This window comes from Heterodontus francisci, chromosome 27 (assembly GCF_036365525.1).
Source record: "Heterodontus francisci isolate sHetFra1 chromosome 27, sHetFra1.hap1, whole genome shotgun sequence".
Taxonomy (NCBI): Eukaryota; Metazoa; Chordata; class Chondrichthyes; order Heterodontiformes; family Heterodontidae; genus Heterodontus; species Heterodontus francisci.
The window spans coordinates 9,623,340-9,641,214 of NC_090397.1; the positions used below are offsets into that span (position 1 = coordinate 9,623,340).

The 17,875-nt window shown below is 56.0% G+C and overlaps 1 protein-coding gene across 2 annotated transcripts in view; it reads left to right on the forward strand.

The window, feature by feature from the left end:
* Nucleotides 1–17,875, forward strand: part of ntn4 (netrin 4) — a 134,525-nt gene that overhangs the window by 42,832 nt on the left and 73,818 nt on the right. For both annotated transcript variants that reach the window (XM_068059681.1, XM_068059683.1), the window contains exon 4: nt 6,754–6,880. In XM_068059681.1, the coding sequence (XP_067915782.1) occupies nt 6,754–6,880 (127 nt within the window). The remainder of the gene's footprint in view (nt 1–6,753; nt 6,881–17,875) is intronic.

Here is a 17,875-nt window from a genome sequence, read left to right on the forward strand (position 1 = left end):
CAGTCATTACCTGAGCAGCAAATCAAAGGTAATTTTATCTGAGTAAAATGGAAACATGCAGTTAGGGCAATTGTTCATGAAGTGGCAGTGATAGAGTGGTGGGTTAGTGATACCTGTTCCACACTACGAAAGGAGTGTGTTCCCTTCCACTCTAGTTGGGTCCTGATTTGTGCCTTGCAGATAAGAAGTGGCCTTAGGAGGTCGTGAGCAAAGGTTCCCAGAGGAGGGAAATCACCCCAGACTGTATTCACCCCCACCCCCAACCCTGTAACAGTCAGTTGCTTAGCAACGTCTGTAGTGGTCTGAGAGCAGATTACAAGGAAACATCTTTTGTCACTGATGAATGAAAGAGTACATTGTGTGTGGGAATATAGGGACAGGGAATTTTTGGAATTATTTGCTATCTAGAGAAGTGCGGAGCTTGTAACTGAAACACTGAGCAAGCCTAATAGGCAGTGATTGAGAGGTTGTGAGCCCACTGAGAGACAGAATTGAATAAAAGGATTAAACTAGGTCTAGGCCAGAATACCAACAATCCACTCCTGAATCAAGTGGCTGCTCCTTTCCCTGAGTCTCTCTGCTGCTGCCTGGGACTCTTTAATTATTGATTAAATCTCATCAGGCAGTTGATGGGCACTGGAGTTATACTAACGGCAGTGTGAATGAGGAAGCACAGTCTGCCGATTGTGTGTTAGCTCCAGGCTATTGAAGGAACCCACTGCACGTGCTCTGCAGAGGGATATCACACAGAAAAACACATGGGAGGTGGCAGAATTGCCCACTGGTGTGGCCTGCTACAGAAACAAGGAGAGCTGAGAAGGTAATGGGATGATCTGATAGAAATTATGAAGGATTATGGTAAAGTAGATAGTGATGGGCTGTTTCCTCTGGTCAGTGAGATGGTGACAAGAACCACCAATTGATAATTGCAAAAAATAATTAGAGGAAAAATTAGAAAATAAATCTTTCCACAAAATGTTGAATTCCCTGCCACAAACCATTGAAGTAGAGTCTTAAAATTTTTTGGAAAAGGAATTAGTTGCTTGAAAAAAACAAATGTTAAAGGGTATCTGGAGAGCTCAATTAGACTGAGTGGAATATTATAGGGTATGGGGAGAGAGTCAGAGAATGGGCTCAGATAAAATGTGATATTAAAGGTTATGGGGACTGAGTGGGAGAATGAAATGATACTGGTTGGGATATTATAGGTTATCGGGAGTGAGGAAAGTGGGAGTTGAAAGGTTGGGACATTAAAGGGTGTGGAAAGTGAGACAGTAGATTAGACTATTTGGAGTATTATATAGAGTCAGCCTTGGCTGTATGGTAGTACATTTGCCTTGGAGTCATGAAGGTCATAGGTAAATACTTGAACATGTTCTGCAGGTTGACACTCCAGTGAAGTGCTTACTGAGAGGGCTGTACTCGGAGGTATCATATTTGTTAGACAAAGGCCGTGTCTGCCTTCTCAGTTGGATCTAAAAGATCCCATGGCACTATTTTGAAAGGCAAGGGAGTTTCCTGACCAACACTTATCTCTCAACCAACAGGACCAAAACAGAGTATCTGGCGCATTGCTGTGTGTGGGATCTTGCTGTGCATTCATTACCTGCCACATTTCCCCACATTACATGGGCTGTGAAGTGCTTTGCTTTGGAGCGTCCCTGAGGTTGTGAAAGGCAACATATATATGCAAATTATTTATTTATTGGAGGTTATGTGGAGTGAGTAAAAGATAGCGATTAGACTAAGTGGCTCATGGAAAAATACTGGAGCAGTTTTGATAGGCTGAACACTCAGTTTCTGTGCAAGCATTCTACAATTCCATATTTTGAAATCACTACTGAGGTGCAAACAAAATGTTTAACGTGCCAATAAACTGCAGTGATTGTGATTTTAAAAAAAAATCTCCCTCGACCTCAAAAACTGCCTGCCCTGAGTTAGTTTCACTCCAAATCATGTCCGTTTTCAGAAAATGTTACAACTGGTGATATACGGCCGTGTTCTGGTTTCAGAAACAAAATCGCCTAACAAGGGGCCTGCTCAGAGTTTCAGAGAAGCAAGGAAGCTGATTTGTTGCTTCCCCAGTCTGTGAGCCTACCTGATATCTGCCAGTCCCATCCTTTATAGAATCATAGAATGGTTACAGCACAGAAAGAGACCATTCAGCCCATCAAACCTGTGCCAGCTCTCTGCAAGAGCAATTTAGCTAGCCCCACTCCCCTGCCTTTTTCCCATAGCCCTGCATTTTTTCCCCTTCAGGTGTTTATCCAAATCTCATTTGAAAGCCTGATTGAATCTGCTTCCACCTCTTTTCAGGCAGTCCATTCCCGATTGTAACCACTAGCTGTGAAAAAGGTTTCTTCATGTCACCTTTGGTTCTTTTGCCAATCACTTTAAATCTGTGTTCTCTGGTTCTTGACCCTTCCATCAATGGGAACAGTTTCTCTCTATCTATTCTATCCCTCATGATTTTGAACACCCTTATCAAATCTCCTCTCAATCTTCTCTTATCTAAGGAGAACAGCCGCAGTTTCCCCAACCTATTCAGATAACTGAAGCCACTCATTCCAGGGACCATTCTTTAGGGTATCACTGAGATGGGCAATCTGCAGAGGTTGATTACAGCAAGCTAGAGTCCATTGAATTTACTGCCTCACTGTGTACTCAATATACTTGTTACTGTGGACCTCATGTAATCCCTCTGGCTTTCTCTCATCCTTTAACTCCCCTTCGTCCACCCAGCACACAATGCATCATACTCCAACTGACTTCAGGAACTCGAATCTAGTGGTTGTGGTCCTGGACGAGCAACCCAGAGGAGCTGAGTTCAAATCCCACCATGACATCTTATAAAATTGAATTCAATAAACTTCTGGGCTGAGTTGTTAAAATGACCATGAAAGTTGCCAGATTGTCACAAAAACCCAACTAGTTGATTGATGTTCTTCAGAGAAGGGAATGTCCCACTGCTACCCAGTGCAGCCTATTTTTTTTTCATTCGTTCATGGGATCTGGGCGTCATTGGCTAGGCCAGCATTTATTACCCACCCCTAATTGTCCTTGAGAAGGTGGTGGTGAGCTGCTTTCTTGAACTGCTGCAGTCCTTGTGGGGTAGGTACACCCACGGTGCTGTTAGGAAGGGAGCTCTGGGATTTTGACCCAGCGACAGTGAAGGAATGACGATATAGTTCCAAGTCAGGATGGTGTGTGGCTTGGAGGAGAATTTGCAGGTGGTGGTGTTCCCATGCATCTGCTGCCCTTGTCCTTCTAGGTGGTAGAGGTCGCGGGTTTGGAAGGTGCAATGCAGCAGTACATCTTGTAGATGGTACACACTGCTGCCACTGTGCATCGGTGGTGGAGGGAGTGAATGTTTGTGGATGGGGTGCCAATCAAGCGGGCTGCTTTGTCCTGGGTGGTGTCGAACTTCTTGAGTGTTGTTGGAGCTGCACCCATCCAGGCAAGTGGAGAGTATTCCATCACACTCCTGACTTGTGCCTTGTAGATGGTGGACAGGCTTTGGGGAGGCAGGAGGTGAGTTACTTGCTGCAGGATTCCTAGCCTCTGACCTGCTCTTGCAGCCACAGTATTTATATGGCTACTCCAATTCAGTTTCTGGTCAATGGTAACCCCCAGGATGTTGATAGTGGAGGATTCAGTGATCGTAATGCCATTGAATGTCAACAGGTGATGGTTAGATTCTCTCTTGTTGGAGATGGTCATTGCCTGGCTCTTGTGTGGCGTGACTATTACTTGCCACTTATCAGCCCAAGCCTGGATATTGTCCAGGTCTTGCTGCATTTCTACACGGACTGCATCAGTATCTGAGGAGTCACGAATGGTGTTGAACATTGTGCAATTATCAGCGAACATCCCCACTTCTGACTTTATGATTGAAGTAGGTCATTGATGAAGCAGTTGAAGATGGTTGGGCCTAAGACTCTACCCTGAGGAACTCCTACAGTGATGTCCTGGAGCTCAGATGATTGGCCTCCAACAACCACAACCATCTTCCTTTACACTAGGTATGACTCCAGCCAGCGGAGAGTTTTCCCCCTGTTTCCCATTGACTCCAGTTTTGTTAGGGCAGATGCTACCTTGATGTCAAGGGCAGTCACTCTCACTTCACCTCTTGAGTTCAGCTCTTTTGTCCATGTTTGAACCAAGGCTGTAATGAGGTCAGGAGCTGAGAGGCCCTGGCGGCACCCAAATTGAGCATCACTGATCAGGTTATTGCTAAACAAGTGCCGCTTGATAGCACTGTTGACGACACCTTCCATCACTTTACTGATGGTTGAGACTAGACTGATGGGGGAGGGGGGGTGGTGGTAATTGGCCGGATTGGACGTGTACAGGACATACCTGGGTAATTTTCCACATTGCCGGGTAGATGCTAGTGTTGTAGCTGTACTGCAACAGCTTGGTTAGGGGCGCGGCAAGGCCTAGAGTATAGATCTTCAGTACTATTGCAAGAATGTTGTCAGGGCCCATCGTCTTTGCAGTATCCAGTACCTTCAATCATTTCTTGATATCACGTGGAGTGAATGGAATTGGGTGAAGACTGGTATCTGTGATGCTGGTGACTTCAGGAGGAGGCCGAGATGGATCATCCACTTGGCACTTCTGGCTGAAGATTGTTTCAAATGCTTTAGCCTTATCTTTTGTACTGATGTGCTGGGCTCCCCCATCATTGAGGATGGGGATATTTGTGGAGCCACCTCCTCCATTTAGTTGTTTAATTGTCCACCACCATTCAAGACTACATGTGGCAGGACTGCAGAGTTTTGATTTGATCTGTTGATTATTGGATCCTTAGCTCTCTGTCTATTGCATGCTGCTCATGTTCTTTGGCACGCAAGTAGTCCTGGGCTGTAGCTTCACCAGGTTGACACCTCATTTTTAGGTATGCCTGGTGCTGCTCCTGGCATACCCTCCTATGCTGTTCATTGAACCAGGGTTGGTCTCCTGGCTTGATGGTAATGGTAGAGTGGGGGAAAGGCCGGGCCATGAGGTTACAGATTGTGGTTGAGTACAATTCTGTTGCTGCTGATGGCCCACAGTGCCTCATGGATGCCCAGTTTTGCATTGCTAGATCTGTTCGAGATCTATCCCGTTTAGCACGGTGGTAGTGCCACACGGCACGATGGAGGGTATCCTCAATGTGAAGACGGGACTTTGTCAACACAAGGACTATGTGGTGGTCACTCCTACCAATACTGTCATGGACAGATGCATCTGCAGCAGGCAGATTGGTGAGGACAAGGTCAAGCATTTTTTCCCTCTTGTTGGTTCCCTCACCACCTGCCTCAGTCCCAGTCTAGCAGCTCTGTCCTTTAGCACTCAGCCAGCTCGGTCAGTAGTGGTACATGTGAGTTCGTTCAACCATTAGCTGGTTCATTTATGATGCTGTGGCCCAATGAGTAGCACTCTTGCTTCTGTGTCAGGAAAGTTGTGGGTTTAAGTCCGACTCCAGAGACTTGAACATAACAATCTAGTTTAAAGCTCCAGTACTGAGGGAGTGCTGCATTTTCAGAGGCGCTGCCTTTGGATGAGACATTAAACCGCAGCCTTGTCTGCACTCTCAGGTGAATGTATTTTGATGAAGAGCAGGGGAGGATTTCCCTGGTCTCCTGGCCAATATTTATCTCTCAATCAACATCACAGAACTAGGTTATCTGGTCATTATCATAATGCTGTCTGTGGGAGCTTGCTGTGCACAAATTGGCTGCTATGTTTCCTATATTACAACAGTGACTACACTTCAAAGTACTTCATTAACTCTAAAGTGCTTTGGGATGTTCTGAGGTCATAAAAGGCACAGTGGCGCAGTGGTTAGCACCGCAGCCTCACAGCTCCAAGGACCCGGGTTCGATTCCGGGTACTGCCTGTGTGGAGTTTGCAAGTTCTCCCTGTGTCTGCGTGGGTTTTCTCCGGGTGCTCCTGTTTCCTCCCACAAGCCAAAAGACTTGCAGGTTGGTAGGTAAATTGGCCATTATAAATTGTCACTAGTATAGGTAGGTGGTAGGGAAATGTGGCAGGTGGGGATGTTTGGTAGGAATATGGGATTAGTGTAGGATTAGTATAAATGGGTGGTTGATGTTCGGCACAGACTTGGTGGGCCGAAGGGCCTGTTTCAGTGCTGTATCTCTAATCTAATCTAATAAGTGTAAGTCTTTCTTTCGTTCCCTCAGTGTAACAAGGGTTGGGCTTAAATACTGTCTTGGTGTTAGCCTTGCCTCAGTGGGTAGCACTTTCCCCTCTGAGTCAGATGTTTGTGAGTTCAAACCCAGCTGAGGATTTGAGCACCTAATCCAGGCTGATATTCCAGTGGAGTACTGAGGGAATGGTGCACTGTCGAAGGTACCATCTTTTAGATGTGATGTTAAACTGAAGCCCCGTCTGCCCACTCAGATGAATATAAAAAATACCATCACACTATTCATGAGGAAAGGAATTCTCTCTGGTGTTCTTGTCAATATTTATCCCTCAACCAACATCACAAAAACAGATTATCTGTTCATTTATTTTATTGCTGATTGTGGGAGCTGACTGTATGCAAATTGGCTACTGCATTTCCTACATTAGGAAGGTGACAACAAATCAAAAGTACTTAATGGGCTGTAAAGTGTTTTGGGGCATCCTGAGGTCATGAAAGGTGCTATATAAATCCATGTCTTTCTTTGTTTCATTTAGTTTGTCTCTGACAAATCGTCTCTTTCCCTAGTTCACTGGGTTCTCCATTCATTTCTTTGACAGGTCCATGGGAGGTGTATCTGTAAGCATAATACTGTGGGTGAGCACTGTGAGAGATGTGCTCCTTTGTATAACGACCAACCTTGGAGGCCCGCAGATGGGAAGAGGGGAGCTGCGAACCAATGCCAGAGTAAGTAATGAGATGGCTGCAATTCTCTGCAACCTTCTAGGAGATCCACTGCACTTGCAAACTATCGTCCCATCTCCAACCTCCCTTTCCTCTCCAAAGTCTTTGAACGTGTTGTCATCTCCCATATCCGTTCCCATCTTTCCCAGAACTCCATGTTTCAAACCCTCCCATCAGGTTTCTGCTCCTGCCACAGTACCGAAACTGCTCTTATCAAAGTCACCAATGACATCCGATGTGACTGTGACAAAGGTAAATTTTCCCTTCTCATCCTTCGCAATCTGTCTGCAGCCTTTGACACAGTTGACCCACCATCCTCTTCCAACGCCTCTCCACTGTCGTCCAGCTGAGTGGGACTGCTCTCGCCTCATTCCATTCTTATCCATCACTTGCAATGGCTTCTCTTCCTGCTCCCATACCACTATCTCTAGTGTTCCCCAAGGATTTATCATTGGTCCCCTCCTATTTCTCTGCCCCTTTGTGACATCATCCGAAAGCACAGCGCTCGATTTCACGTGTGCTGATGACACCCAGCTCTACCTCACCACCACCTCTCTCAACTCCTCCACTGTCGCTAAATTATCAGACTGCTTATCTGATATCCAATACAGGATGAGCAGAAATTTCCTCCAATTAAATATTTCCACTCTCCCTGGCAATAGTCTGAGATTAATCCAGTCTGTTCACGACTGTGGTGTCACTTTTTTTTATTCGCTTGTGGGTGTCGCTGGCTAGGCCAATATTTATTGCCCATCCCTAATTGTCCTTGAATTGGGTGGCTTGCTGGTCCATTTCAGAGGGCATTGAAGAGTCAACCACATTGCTGTGGGTCTGGAGTCACAAGTAGTCCAGATCAGATTCGGACGGCAGATTTCCTTCCCTAAAGGATATTAGTGAATCATATGGGTTTTTACAACAATCGGCAATGCTTTCATGGTCACCATTAGACTAGTTTTTAATTCCAGATTTATTAATTGAATTAAAATTCCATCTTCTGCTGTGGTGGGATTCGAACCCATGTCCCCAGAGCATTAGCCTGAAGTCTGGATATCTAGTCCAGTGGCATTACCACTACACCACTACCTCCCTAACACCAAGATTAGCTTTCAGCCACATATTCGCACTATCACTCAGACCGCATTGCACGACTTCAACTCTGCCTCAGCTCATCTGCCAAAACCCTCATTCGTTCCTTCATTACCTCCAGACTTGACTATTCCAATGCACTCCTGGCTGGTCTCCCACATTCTACCCTCTGTAAACCTGAGGTCATTCAAAACTCAGCTGCCCATGACTTCACTCGCAAGTCTTGTTCCCCTATTACCCCTGTCACATTGGCTCCCAGTCAAGCAACACCTTGATTTTAAAATTCTTGCCCTTGTTTTCAAATCCCTCCATGGCCTCGTCCCTCCCTATTTCTGTAAATTTCCTCCAGCCCCACAACCCTCGGGGATATCAGCACATCTCTAATTCTGGCCTCTTGAGCATCCCTGATTTTAATTGTTCCATCATTGGTGGCCTTGCCTTTAGTTGCCTAGGCCCTAAACTCTGGAATACCCTCCATACACCTCTCCACCTTGCTACCTCACTCTCCTCCTTTAAGGCACTCCATAAAACCGAATTCTTGGACGAAGCTTTTGGTCATCTGCCCCGATATCTCCTTATATGGCTTGGTGTCATATTTCATTTTATAATGCTCCTGTGAAGCGCCTTGAGGCATTTTATGATGTTAAAGGTGCTATAAAGATATAAGCCGTTGTTGTAATGTGGAGAATGTTCAGTAGAATGATAACCGGAATCAGGGACTGCAGTTAGATGAAGAGACTGGAGAAGCTGGTGGTGTTCTCCGAGAACAGAGGAGGTTAAGGAGAGAATTAATGGAACTATTCAAAATCATGAATGGCTTTTATAGAACAGATAGGGAGTAACTGTTTCCAGTGGCAGGAGAGTTGGTAGCCAGAGACAGATTTAAGATAATTGGCAAAAGAGGTGGGGAGATGAGGAAACTTTTTTTTTACGCAGCATGTTCTGATGATCTGGAATGCAAGGCCTGACAGGGAGGTGGAAGCTGATTTACCAGTAACATTCGAAAGGGATTTGGATAAAAAAGCAGATTGGATTAAAAAGTAGAGATTTCCAGGGCTATGGAGAAAAAGGGGAGGGAATGGGATCAATTAGATAGCTTTTTCAAAGAGGAGGAACATAGAAGATGGGCTGAATGACCTGGTTTTGTGCTGTATGATTCTATCATTCTAACAAGCAAGGTTGGAGCAGAAACAACCAGAGAGAGATATGATTGAAGATAGATCTGAAGCATGCACCTGTGGAATAAATTAGTGAACACAGAGTCAGGGTCGTCGTTGGATAAAACGGGTGTTTTGCTCCTCAACCCTGCCCAAGGTCTGCAAAGAATGAGGCAAATTCAGGGACATGAGGCCTACCACTACCACACCACACTGACCGCACTGCCTGACTGCCCCCTCATCACCCTGACCATACTGCCCGACCTCCCCTTCACCACTCTGACCACACTTCCCGACTGCCCACTCACCACCCTGACCACACTGCCCGACCTCCCCTTCACCACTCTGACCACACTTCCCGACTGCCCACTCACCACCCTGACCACACTGCCCGACCTCCCCTTCACCACCCTGACCACACTGCCCGACCTCCCCTTCACCACTCTGACCACACTGCCCGACCTCCCCTTCACCACCCTGACCACACTGCCCGAACTCCCCTTCACCACCCTGACCACACTGCCTGACTGCCCCCTCAAAACCCTGACCACACTGCCCAATGCCCACTCACCACACTGACCACACTGCCCGACTGCCCCCTCCCCACACTGACCACACTGCCCGTCCTCCCCCTCACCGCCGTGACCACTCTGCCTGACTGCCCCCTCACGACCCTGACCACACTGCCCGATGCCCACTCACCAGCCTGACCACACTGCCCGACTGCCCTCTCACCACCCTGACCACACTGCCCGGCCTCCCCCTCACCGCCCTCACCACACTGCCCGACCTCCCCCTCAACACCCTGACCACACTGCCCGACTGCCCCCTCACCACCCTGACCACACTGCCCGACTGCCCCCTCCCCACACTGACCACACTGCCAGACCTTCCCCTCAGCACCCTGAACACACTGCCCGACTGCGCCCTCACAACTCTGACCACACTGCCTGACTGCCCCCTCAAAACCCTGACCGCACTGCCCGACTGCCCCCACACCACTCTGACCACACTGCCTGACTGCCCCCTCCCCACACTGACCACACTGCCTAACTGCCCCCTCCCCATTCTGACCACACTGCCCGACCTCCCCCTCACCACCCTGACCACACTGCCCGACTGCCCCCTCCCCACACTGACCACACTGCCTGACTGCCCCATCCCCACACTGACCACACTGCCCGACTGCCCCCTCACCACTCTGACCACACTGCCCGACTGCCCCCTCCCCACTCTGACCACACTGCCTGACTGCCCCCTCCCCACACTGACCACACTGCCCGACCTCCCCCTCACCACCCTGACTACACTGCTCGACCTCCCCCTTCACCACCCTGACCACACTGCCCGACCTCCCGCTCACCACCTTGACCACACTGCCCGACCTCCCCCTTACCACCTTGACCACACTGCCTGATCTCCCCCTCACCACCCTGACCACACTGCCCGACTGCCCCCTCACCACCCTGACCACACTGCCCGACCTCCCCCTCACCACCCTGACCACACTGCCCGACTGCCCTCTCACCACCCTGACCACACTGCCCGACTGCCCCCTCACCACACTGACCACACTGCCCGACTGCCCCCTCCCCACACTGACCACACTGCCCGAACTCCCCCTCACCACCCTGACCACACTGCCCGACCTCCCCCTCACCACCCTGACCACACTGCCCGACAGCCCCCTCAGCGGCCTGACCACACTGCCCGACTGCCCTCTCACCACCCTGACCACACTGCCCGACCTCCCCCTCACCACTCTGACCACACTGCCCGAACTCCCACTCACCACACTGACCACACTGCCCCGACTGCCCCCTCACCACTCTGACCACACTGCCCGAGTACCCGCTCACCACCCTGACCACACTGCCCGACTACCCCCTCCCCACACTGACCACACTGCCTGACCTCCCGCTCACCACCCTGACCACACTGCCCGACTGCCCCCTCCCCACCCTGACCACACTGCCCGACCTCCCCCTCACCACCCTGACCACACTGCCCGACTGCCCCCTCACCACCCTGACCGCACTGCCCGACTGCCCCCTCACCACACTGACCACACTGCCCGACTGCCCCCTCACCACTCTGACCACACTGCACGACGACACCCTCCCCACACTGACCACACTGCCCAAGCTCCCCCTCACCACCCTGAACTCACTGCCCGACTGCCCCCTCAGCCGCCTGACCACACTGCCCGACTGCCCCCTCAGCCGCCTGACCACAATGCCCGACTACCCCCTCCCCACACTGACCACACTGCCCGACCTCCCGCTGACCACACTGCCCACACTACCCGACCTCCCCCTCACCACCCTGACCACACTGCCCGACTGCCTCCTCACCGCCCTGACCACACTGCCCGACCTCCCCCTCACGACACTGACCACACTGCCCGACCTCCCCCTCACCACCCTGACCACACTGCCTGACTGCCTCCTCACCACCCTGACCACACTTCCCGACCTCCCCCTCACCACACTGACCACACTGCCCGACTGCCCCCTCACCACTCTGACCACACTGCCCAAGTGCCCTCTCACCACACTGACCACACTGCCCTAACTCCCCCTCACCACCCTGACCACACTGCCCGACCTCCCCCTCACCACTCTGACCACACTGCCGAACCTCCCCCTCACCACCCTGACCGCACTGCCCGACTACCCCCTCCCCACACTGACCACACTGCCTGACCTCCCCCTCACCACCCTGACCACACTGCACGACCTCCCACTCTGCGGCCTGACCACACTGCACGACGACACCCTCCCCACACTGACCACACTGCCCAAGCTCCCCCTCACCACCCTGAACTCACTGCCCGACTGCCCCCTCAGCCACCTGACCACACTGCCCCCTCAGCCGCCTGACCACACTGCCCGACTACCCCCTCCCCACACTGACCACACTGCCCGACCTCCCGCTGACCACACTGCCCACACTACCCGACCTCCCCCTCACCACCCTGACCACACTGCCCGACTGCCTCCTCACCGCCCTGACCACACTGCCCGACCTCCCCCTCACGACACTGACCACACTGCCCGACCTCCCCCTCACCACCCTGACCACACTGCCTGACTGCCTCCTCACCACCCTGACCACACTTCCCGACCTCCCCCTCACCACCCTGACCACATCGCCCGACTGCCCTCTCACCACCCTGACCACACTACCCGACCTCCCCCTCACCACCCTGACCGCACTGCCCGACCTCCCCCTCACCACCCTGACCACACTGCCCGAACGCCCTCTCACCACCCTGACCACACTGCCCGACTGCCCTCTCCCCACACTGACCACACTGCCCGACTGCCCCCTCCCCACACTGACCACACTGCCCGACCTCCCCCTCACCACCCTGACCACACTGCCCGACCTCCCCCTCACCACCCTGAGCGCACTGCCCGACTGCCCCCTCACCACAGTGACCACACTGCCCGACTGCCCCCTCACCACTCTGACCACTGCCCAAGTGCCCTCTCACCACCCTGACCACACTGCCCGACCTCCCCCTCACCACACTGACCACACTGCCCAACCTCCCCCTCACCACCCTGACCGCACTGCCCGACTGCCCACTCCCCACACTGACCACACTGCCCAAGCTCCCCCTCACCACCCTGACCACACTGCCCGACTGCCCCCTCAGCCGCCTGACCACACTGCCCGACTACCCCCTCCCCACACTGACCACACCGCCCGACCTCCCGCTCACCACCCTGACCACACTGCCCGACCTCCCCCTCACCACCCTGACCGCACTGCCCGACTGCCTCCTCACCACCCTGACCACACTGCCCGACCTCCCCTTCACCACTCTGACCGCACTGCCCGACTGCCCCCTCACCACCCTGACCTCACTGCCCGACCTCCCCTTCACCACTCTGACCGCACTGCCCGAACGCCCCCTCACCACCCTGACCGCACTGCCCGACTGCCCCCTCACCACACTGACCACACTGCCCGACTGCCCCCTCACCACTCTGACCACACTGCCCAAGTGCCCTCTCACCACCCTGACCACACTGCCCTACCTCCCCCTCACCACCCTGACCACACTGCCCGACCTCCCCCTCACCACACTGACCACACTGCCCAACCTCCCCCTCACCACCCTGACCGCACTGCCCGACTACCCCCTCCCCACACTGACCACACTGCCTGACCTCCCCCTCACCACCCTGACCACACTGTACGACCTCCCACTCTGCGGCCTAACCACACTGCCCGACTACACCCTCCCCACACTGACCACACTGCCCAAGCTCCTCCTAACCACCCTGAACTCACTGCCCGACTGCCCCCTCAGCCGCCTGACCACACTGCCCGACCTCCCGCTGACCACACTGCCCACACTACCCGACCTCCCCCTCACCACCCTGACCACACTGACCGACTGCCTCCTCACCGCCCTGACCACACTGCCCGACCTCCCCCTCACGACACTGACCACACTGCCCGACCTCCCCCTCACCACCCTGACCACACTGCCTGACTGCCTCCTCACCACCCTGACCACACTTCCCGACCTCCCCCTCACCACCCTGACCACACTGCCCGACTGCCCTCTCACCACCCTGACCACACTGCCCGACCTCCCCCTCACCACCCTGACCGCACTGCCCGACCTCCCCTTCACCACCCTGACCACACTGCCCGAACGCCCTCTCACCACCCTGACAACACTGCCCGACTGCCCTCTCCCCACACTGACCACACTGCCCGACTGCCCCCTCCCCACACTGACCACACTGCCCGACCTCCCCCTCACCACCCTGACCACACTGCCCGACCTCCCCCTCACCACCCTGACCACACTGCCCGACTGCCCCCTCACCACCCTGACCTCACTGCCCGACCTCCCCCTCACCACTCTGACCGCACTGCCGGAACTCCCCCTCACCACCCTGAGCGCACTGCCCGACTGCCCCCTCACCACTCTGACCACTCTGCCCGAGTGCCCTCTCACCACCCTGACCACACTGCCCGACCTCCCCCTCACCACACTGACCACACTGCCCAACCTCCCCCTCACCACCCTGACCGCACTGCCCGACTGCCCACTCCCCACACTGACCACACTGCCTGACCTCCCCCTCACCACCCTGACCACACTGCACGACCTCCCCCTCAGCGGCCTGACCACACTGCCCTACTGCCCCCTCCCCACACTGACCACACTGCCCAAGCTCCCCTTCACCACCCTGACCACACTGCCCGACTGCCCCCTCAGCCGCCTGACCACACTGCCCGACTACCCCCTCCCCACACTGACCACACCGCCCGACCTCCCGCTCACCACCCTGACCACACTGCCCGACCTCCCCCTCACCACCCTGACCGCACTGCCCGACCTCCCCCTCACCACCCTGACCGCACTGCGAGACTGCCCACTCCCCACACTGACCACACTGCCCAAGCTCCCCCTCACCACCCTGACCACACTGCCCAACTGCCCCCTCAGCCGCCTGACCACACTGCCCGACTACCCCCTCCCCACACTGACCACACCGCCCGGCCTCCCGCTCACCACCCTGACCACACTGCCCGACCTCCCCCTCACCACCCTGACCGCACTGCCCGACTGCCTCCTCACCACCCTGACCACACTGCCCGACCTCCCCTTCACCACTCTGACCGCACTGCCCGACTGCCCCCTCACCACCCTGACCTCACTGCCCGACCTCCCCTTCACCACTCTGACCGCACTGCCCGAACGCCCCCTCACCACCCTGACCGCACTGCCCGACTGCCCCCTCACCACACTGACCACACTGCCCGACTGCCCCCTCACCACTCTGACCACACTGCCCAAGTGCCCTCTCACCACCCTGACAACACTGCCCTACCTCCCCCTCACCACCCTGACCACACTGCCCGACCTCCCCCTCACCACACTGACCACACTGCCGAACCTCCCCCTCACCACCCTGACCGCACTGCCCGACTACCCCCTCCCCACACTGACCACACTGCCTGACCTCCCCCTCACCACCCTGACCACACTGCACGACCTCCCACTCTGCGGCCTAACCACACTGCCCGACTACACCCTCCCCACACTGACCACACTGCCCAAGCTCCCCCTCACCACCCTGAACTCACTGCCCGACTGCCCCCTCAGCCGCCTGACCACACTGCCCGACTCCCCCCTCCCCACACTGACACACTGCCCGACCTCCCGCTGAACACACTGCCCACACTACCCGACCTCCCCCTCACCACCCTGACCACACTGCCCGACTGCCTCCTCACCGCCCTGACCACACTGCCCGACCTCCCCCTCACGACACTGACCACACTGCCCGACCTCCCCCTCACCACCCTGACCACACTGCCTGACTGCCGCCTCACCACCCTGACCACACTTCCCGACCTCCCCCTCACCACCCTGACCACACTGCCCGACTGCCCTCTCACCACCCTGACCACACTGCCCGACCTCCCCCTCACCACCCTGACCGCACTGCCCGACCTCCCCCTCACCACCCTGACCACACTGCCCGAACGCCCTCTCACCACCCTGACCACACTGCCCGACTGCCCTCTCCCCACACTGACCACACTGCCCGACTGCCCCCTCCCCACACTGACCACACTGCCCGACCTCCCCCTCACCACCTTGACCACACTGCCCGACCTCCCCCTCACCACCCTGACCACACTGCCCGACTGCCCCCTCACCACCCTGACCTCACTGCCCGACCTCCCCCTCACCACTCTGACCGCACTGCCCGAACTCCCCCTCACCACCCTGAGCGCACTGCCCGACTGCCCCCTCACCACTCTGACCACTCTGCCCGAGTGCCCTCTCACCACCCTGACCACACTGCCCGTGTGCCCTCTCACCACCCTGACCACACTGCCCGACCTCCCCCTCACCACACTGACCACACTGCCCAACCTCCCCCTCACCACCCTGACCGCACTGCCCGACTGCCCACTCCCCACACTGACCACACTGCCTGACCTCCCCCTCACCACCCTGACCACACTGCACGACCTCCCCCTCAGCGGCCTGACCACACTGCCCAACTGCCCCCTCCCCACACTGACCACACTGCCCAAGCTCCCCCTCACCACCCTGACCACACTGCCCGACTGCCCCCTCAGCCGCCTGACCACACTGCACGACTACCCCCTCCCCACACTGACCACACCGCCCGACCTCCCGCTCACCACCCTGACCACACTGCCCGACCTCCCCCTCACCACCCTGACCGCACTGCCCGACCTCCCCCTCACCACCCTGACCGCACTGCCCGACTGCCTCCTCACCACCCTGACCACACTGCCTGACCTCCTCCTCAGCACCCTGACCACACTGCCCGACTGCCCCCTCACCACCCTGACCTCACTGCCCGACCTCCCCCTCACCACTCTGACCGCACTGCCCGAACTCCCCCTCACCAGCCTGAGTGCCCTGCCCGACTGCCCCCTCACCACACTGACCACACTGCCCGACTGCCCCCTCCCCACACTGACCACACTGCCCGACCTCCCCCTCACCACCCTGACCACATTGCCCGACCTCCCCCTCACCACCCTGACCACACTGCCCGACCTACCGCTCACCACCCTGACCACACTGCCCGACTGCCCCCTCACCACCCTGACCTCACTGCCCGACCTCCCCCTCACCACTCTGACCGCACTGCCCGAACTCCCCCTCACCACCCTGAGCGCACTGCCCGACTGCCCCCTCACCACACTGACCACACTGCCCGACTGCCCCCTCACCACTCTGACCACTCTGCCCGAGTGCCCTCTCACCACCCTGACCTCACTGCCCGACCTCCCCCTCACCACTCTGACCGCACTGCCCGAACTCCCCCTCACCACCCTGAGCACACTGCCCGACTGCCCCCTCACCACACTGACCACACTGCCCGACTGCCCCCTCACCACTCTGACCACTCTGCCCGAGTGCCCTCTCACCACCCTGACCACGCTGCCCGACTGCCCCCTCACCACCCCGACCGCACTGCCCGACTGCCTCCTCACCACCCTGACCACACTGCCTGACCTCCCCCTCACCACCCTGACCACACTGCCCGACTGCCCCCTCACCACTCTGACCACACTGCCTGACTGCCCCCTCCCCACACTGACCACACTGCCCGACTGCCCCCTCAGCCGCCTGACCACACTGCCCAACTACCCCCTCCCCATACTGACCACACTGCCCGACCTCCCGCTCACCACCCTGACCACACTGCCCGACCTCCCCCTCAGCACCCTGACCGCACTGCCTGACCTCCCCCTCACCACCCTGACCACACTGCCCGACTGCCCCCTCACCACCCTGACCACACTGCCTGACCTCCCCCTCACCACCCTGACCACACTGCCCGACTGCCCCCTCACCACTCTGACCACACTGCCCGACTGCCTCCTCACCACCCTGACCACACTGCCTGATCTCCCCCTCACCACCCTGACCACACTGCCCGACTGCCCCCTCACCACTCTGACCACACTGCCTGACTGCCCCCTACCCACACTGACCACACTACCCGACTGCCCCCTCACCACCCTGACCACACTGCTCGACCTCCCCCTCACCACCCTGACCACACTGCCCGACTGCCCTCTAACCACCCTGACCACGCTGCCCGACTGCCCCCTCACCACCCTGACCACTCTGCCCGACCTCCCCCTCACCACTTGACCACACTGCCCGACCTCCCCCTCACCACTCTGACCACACTGATGACTGCACACTCACCACACTGACCTC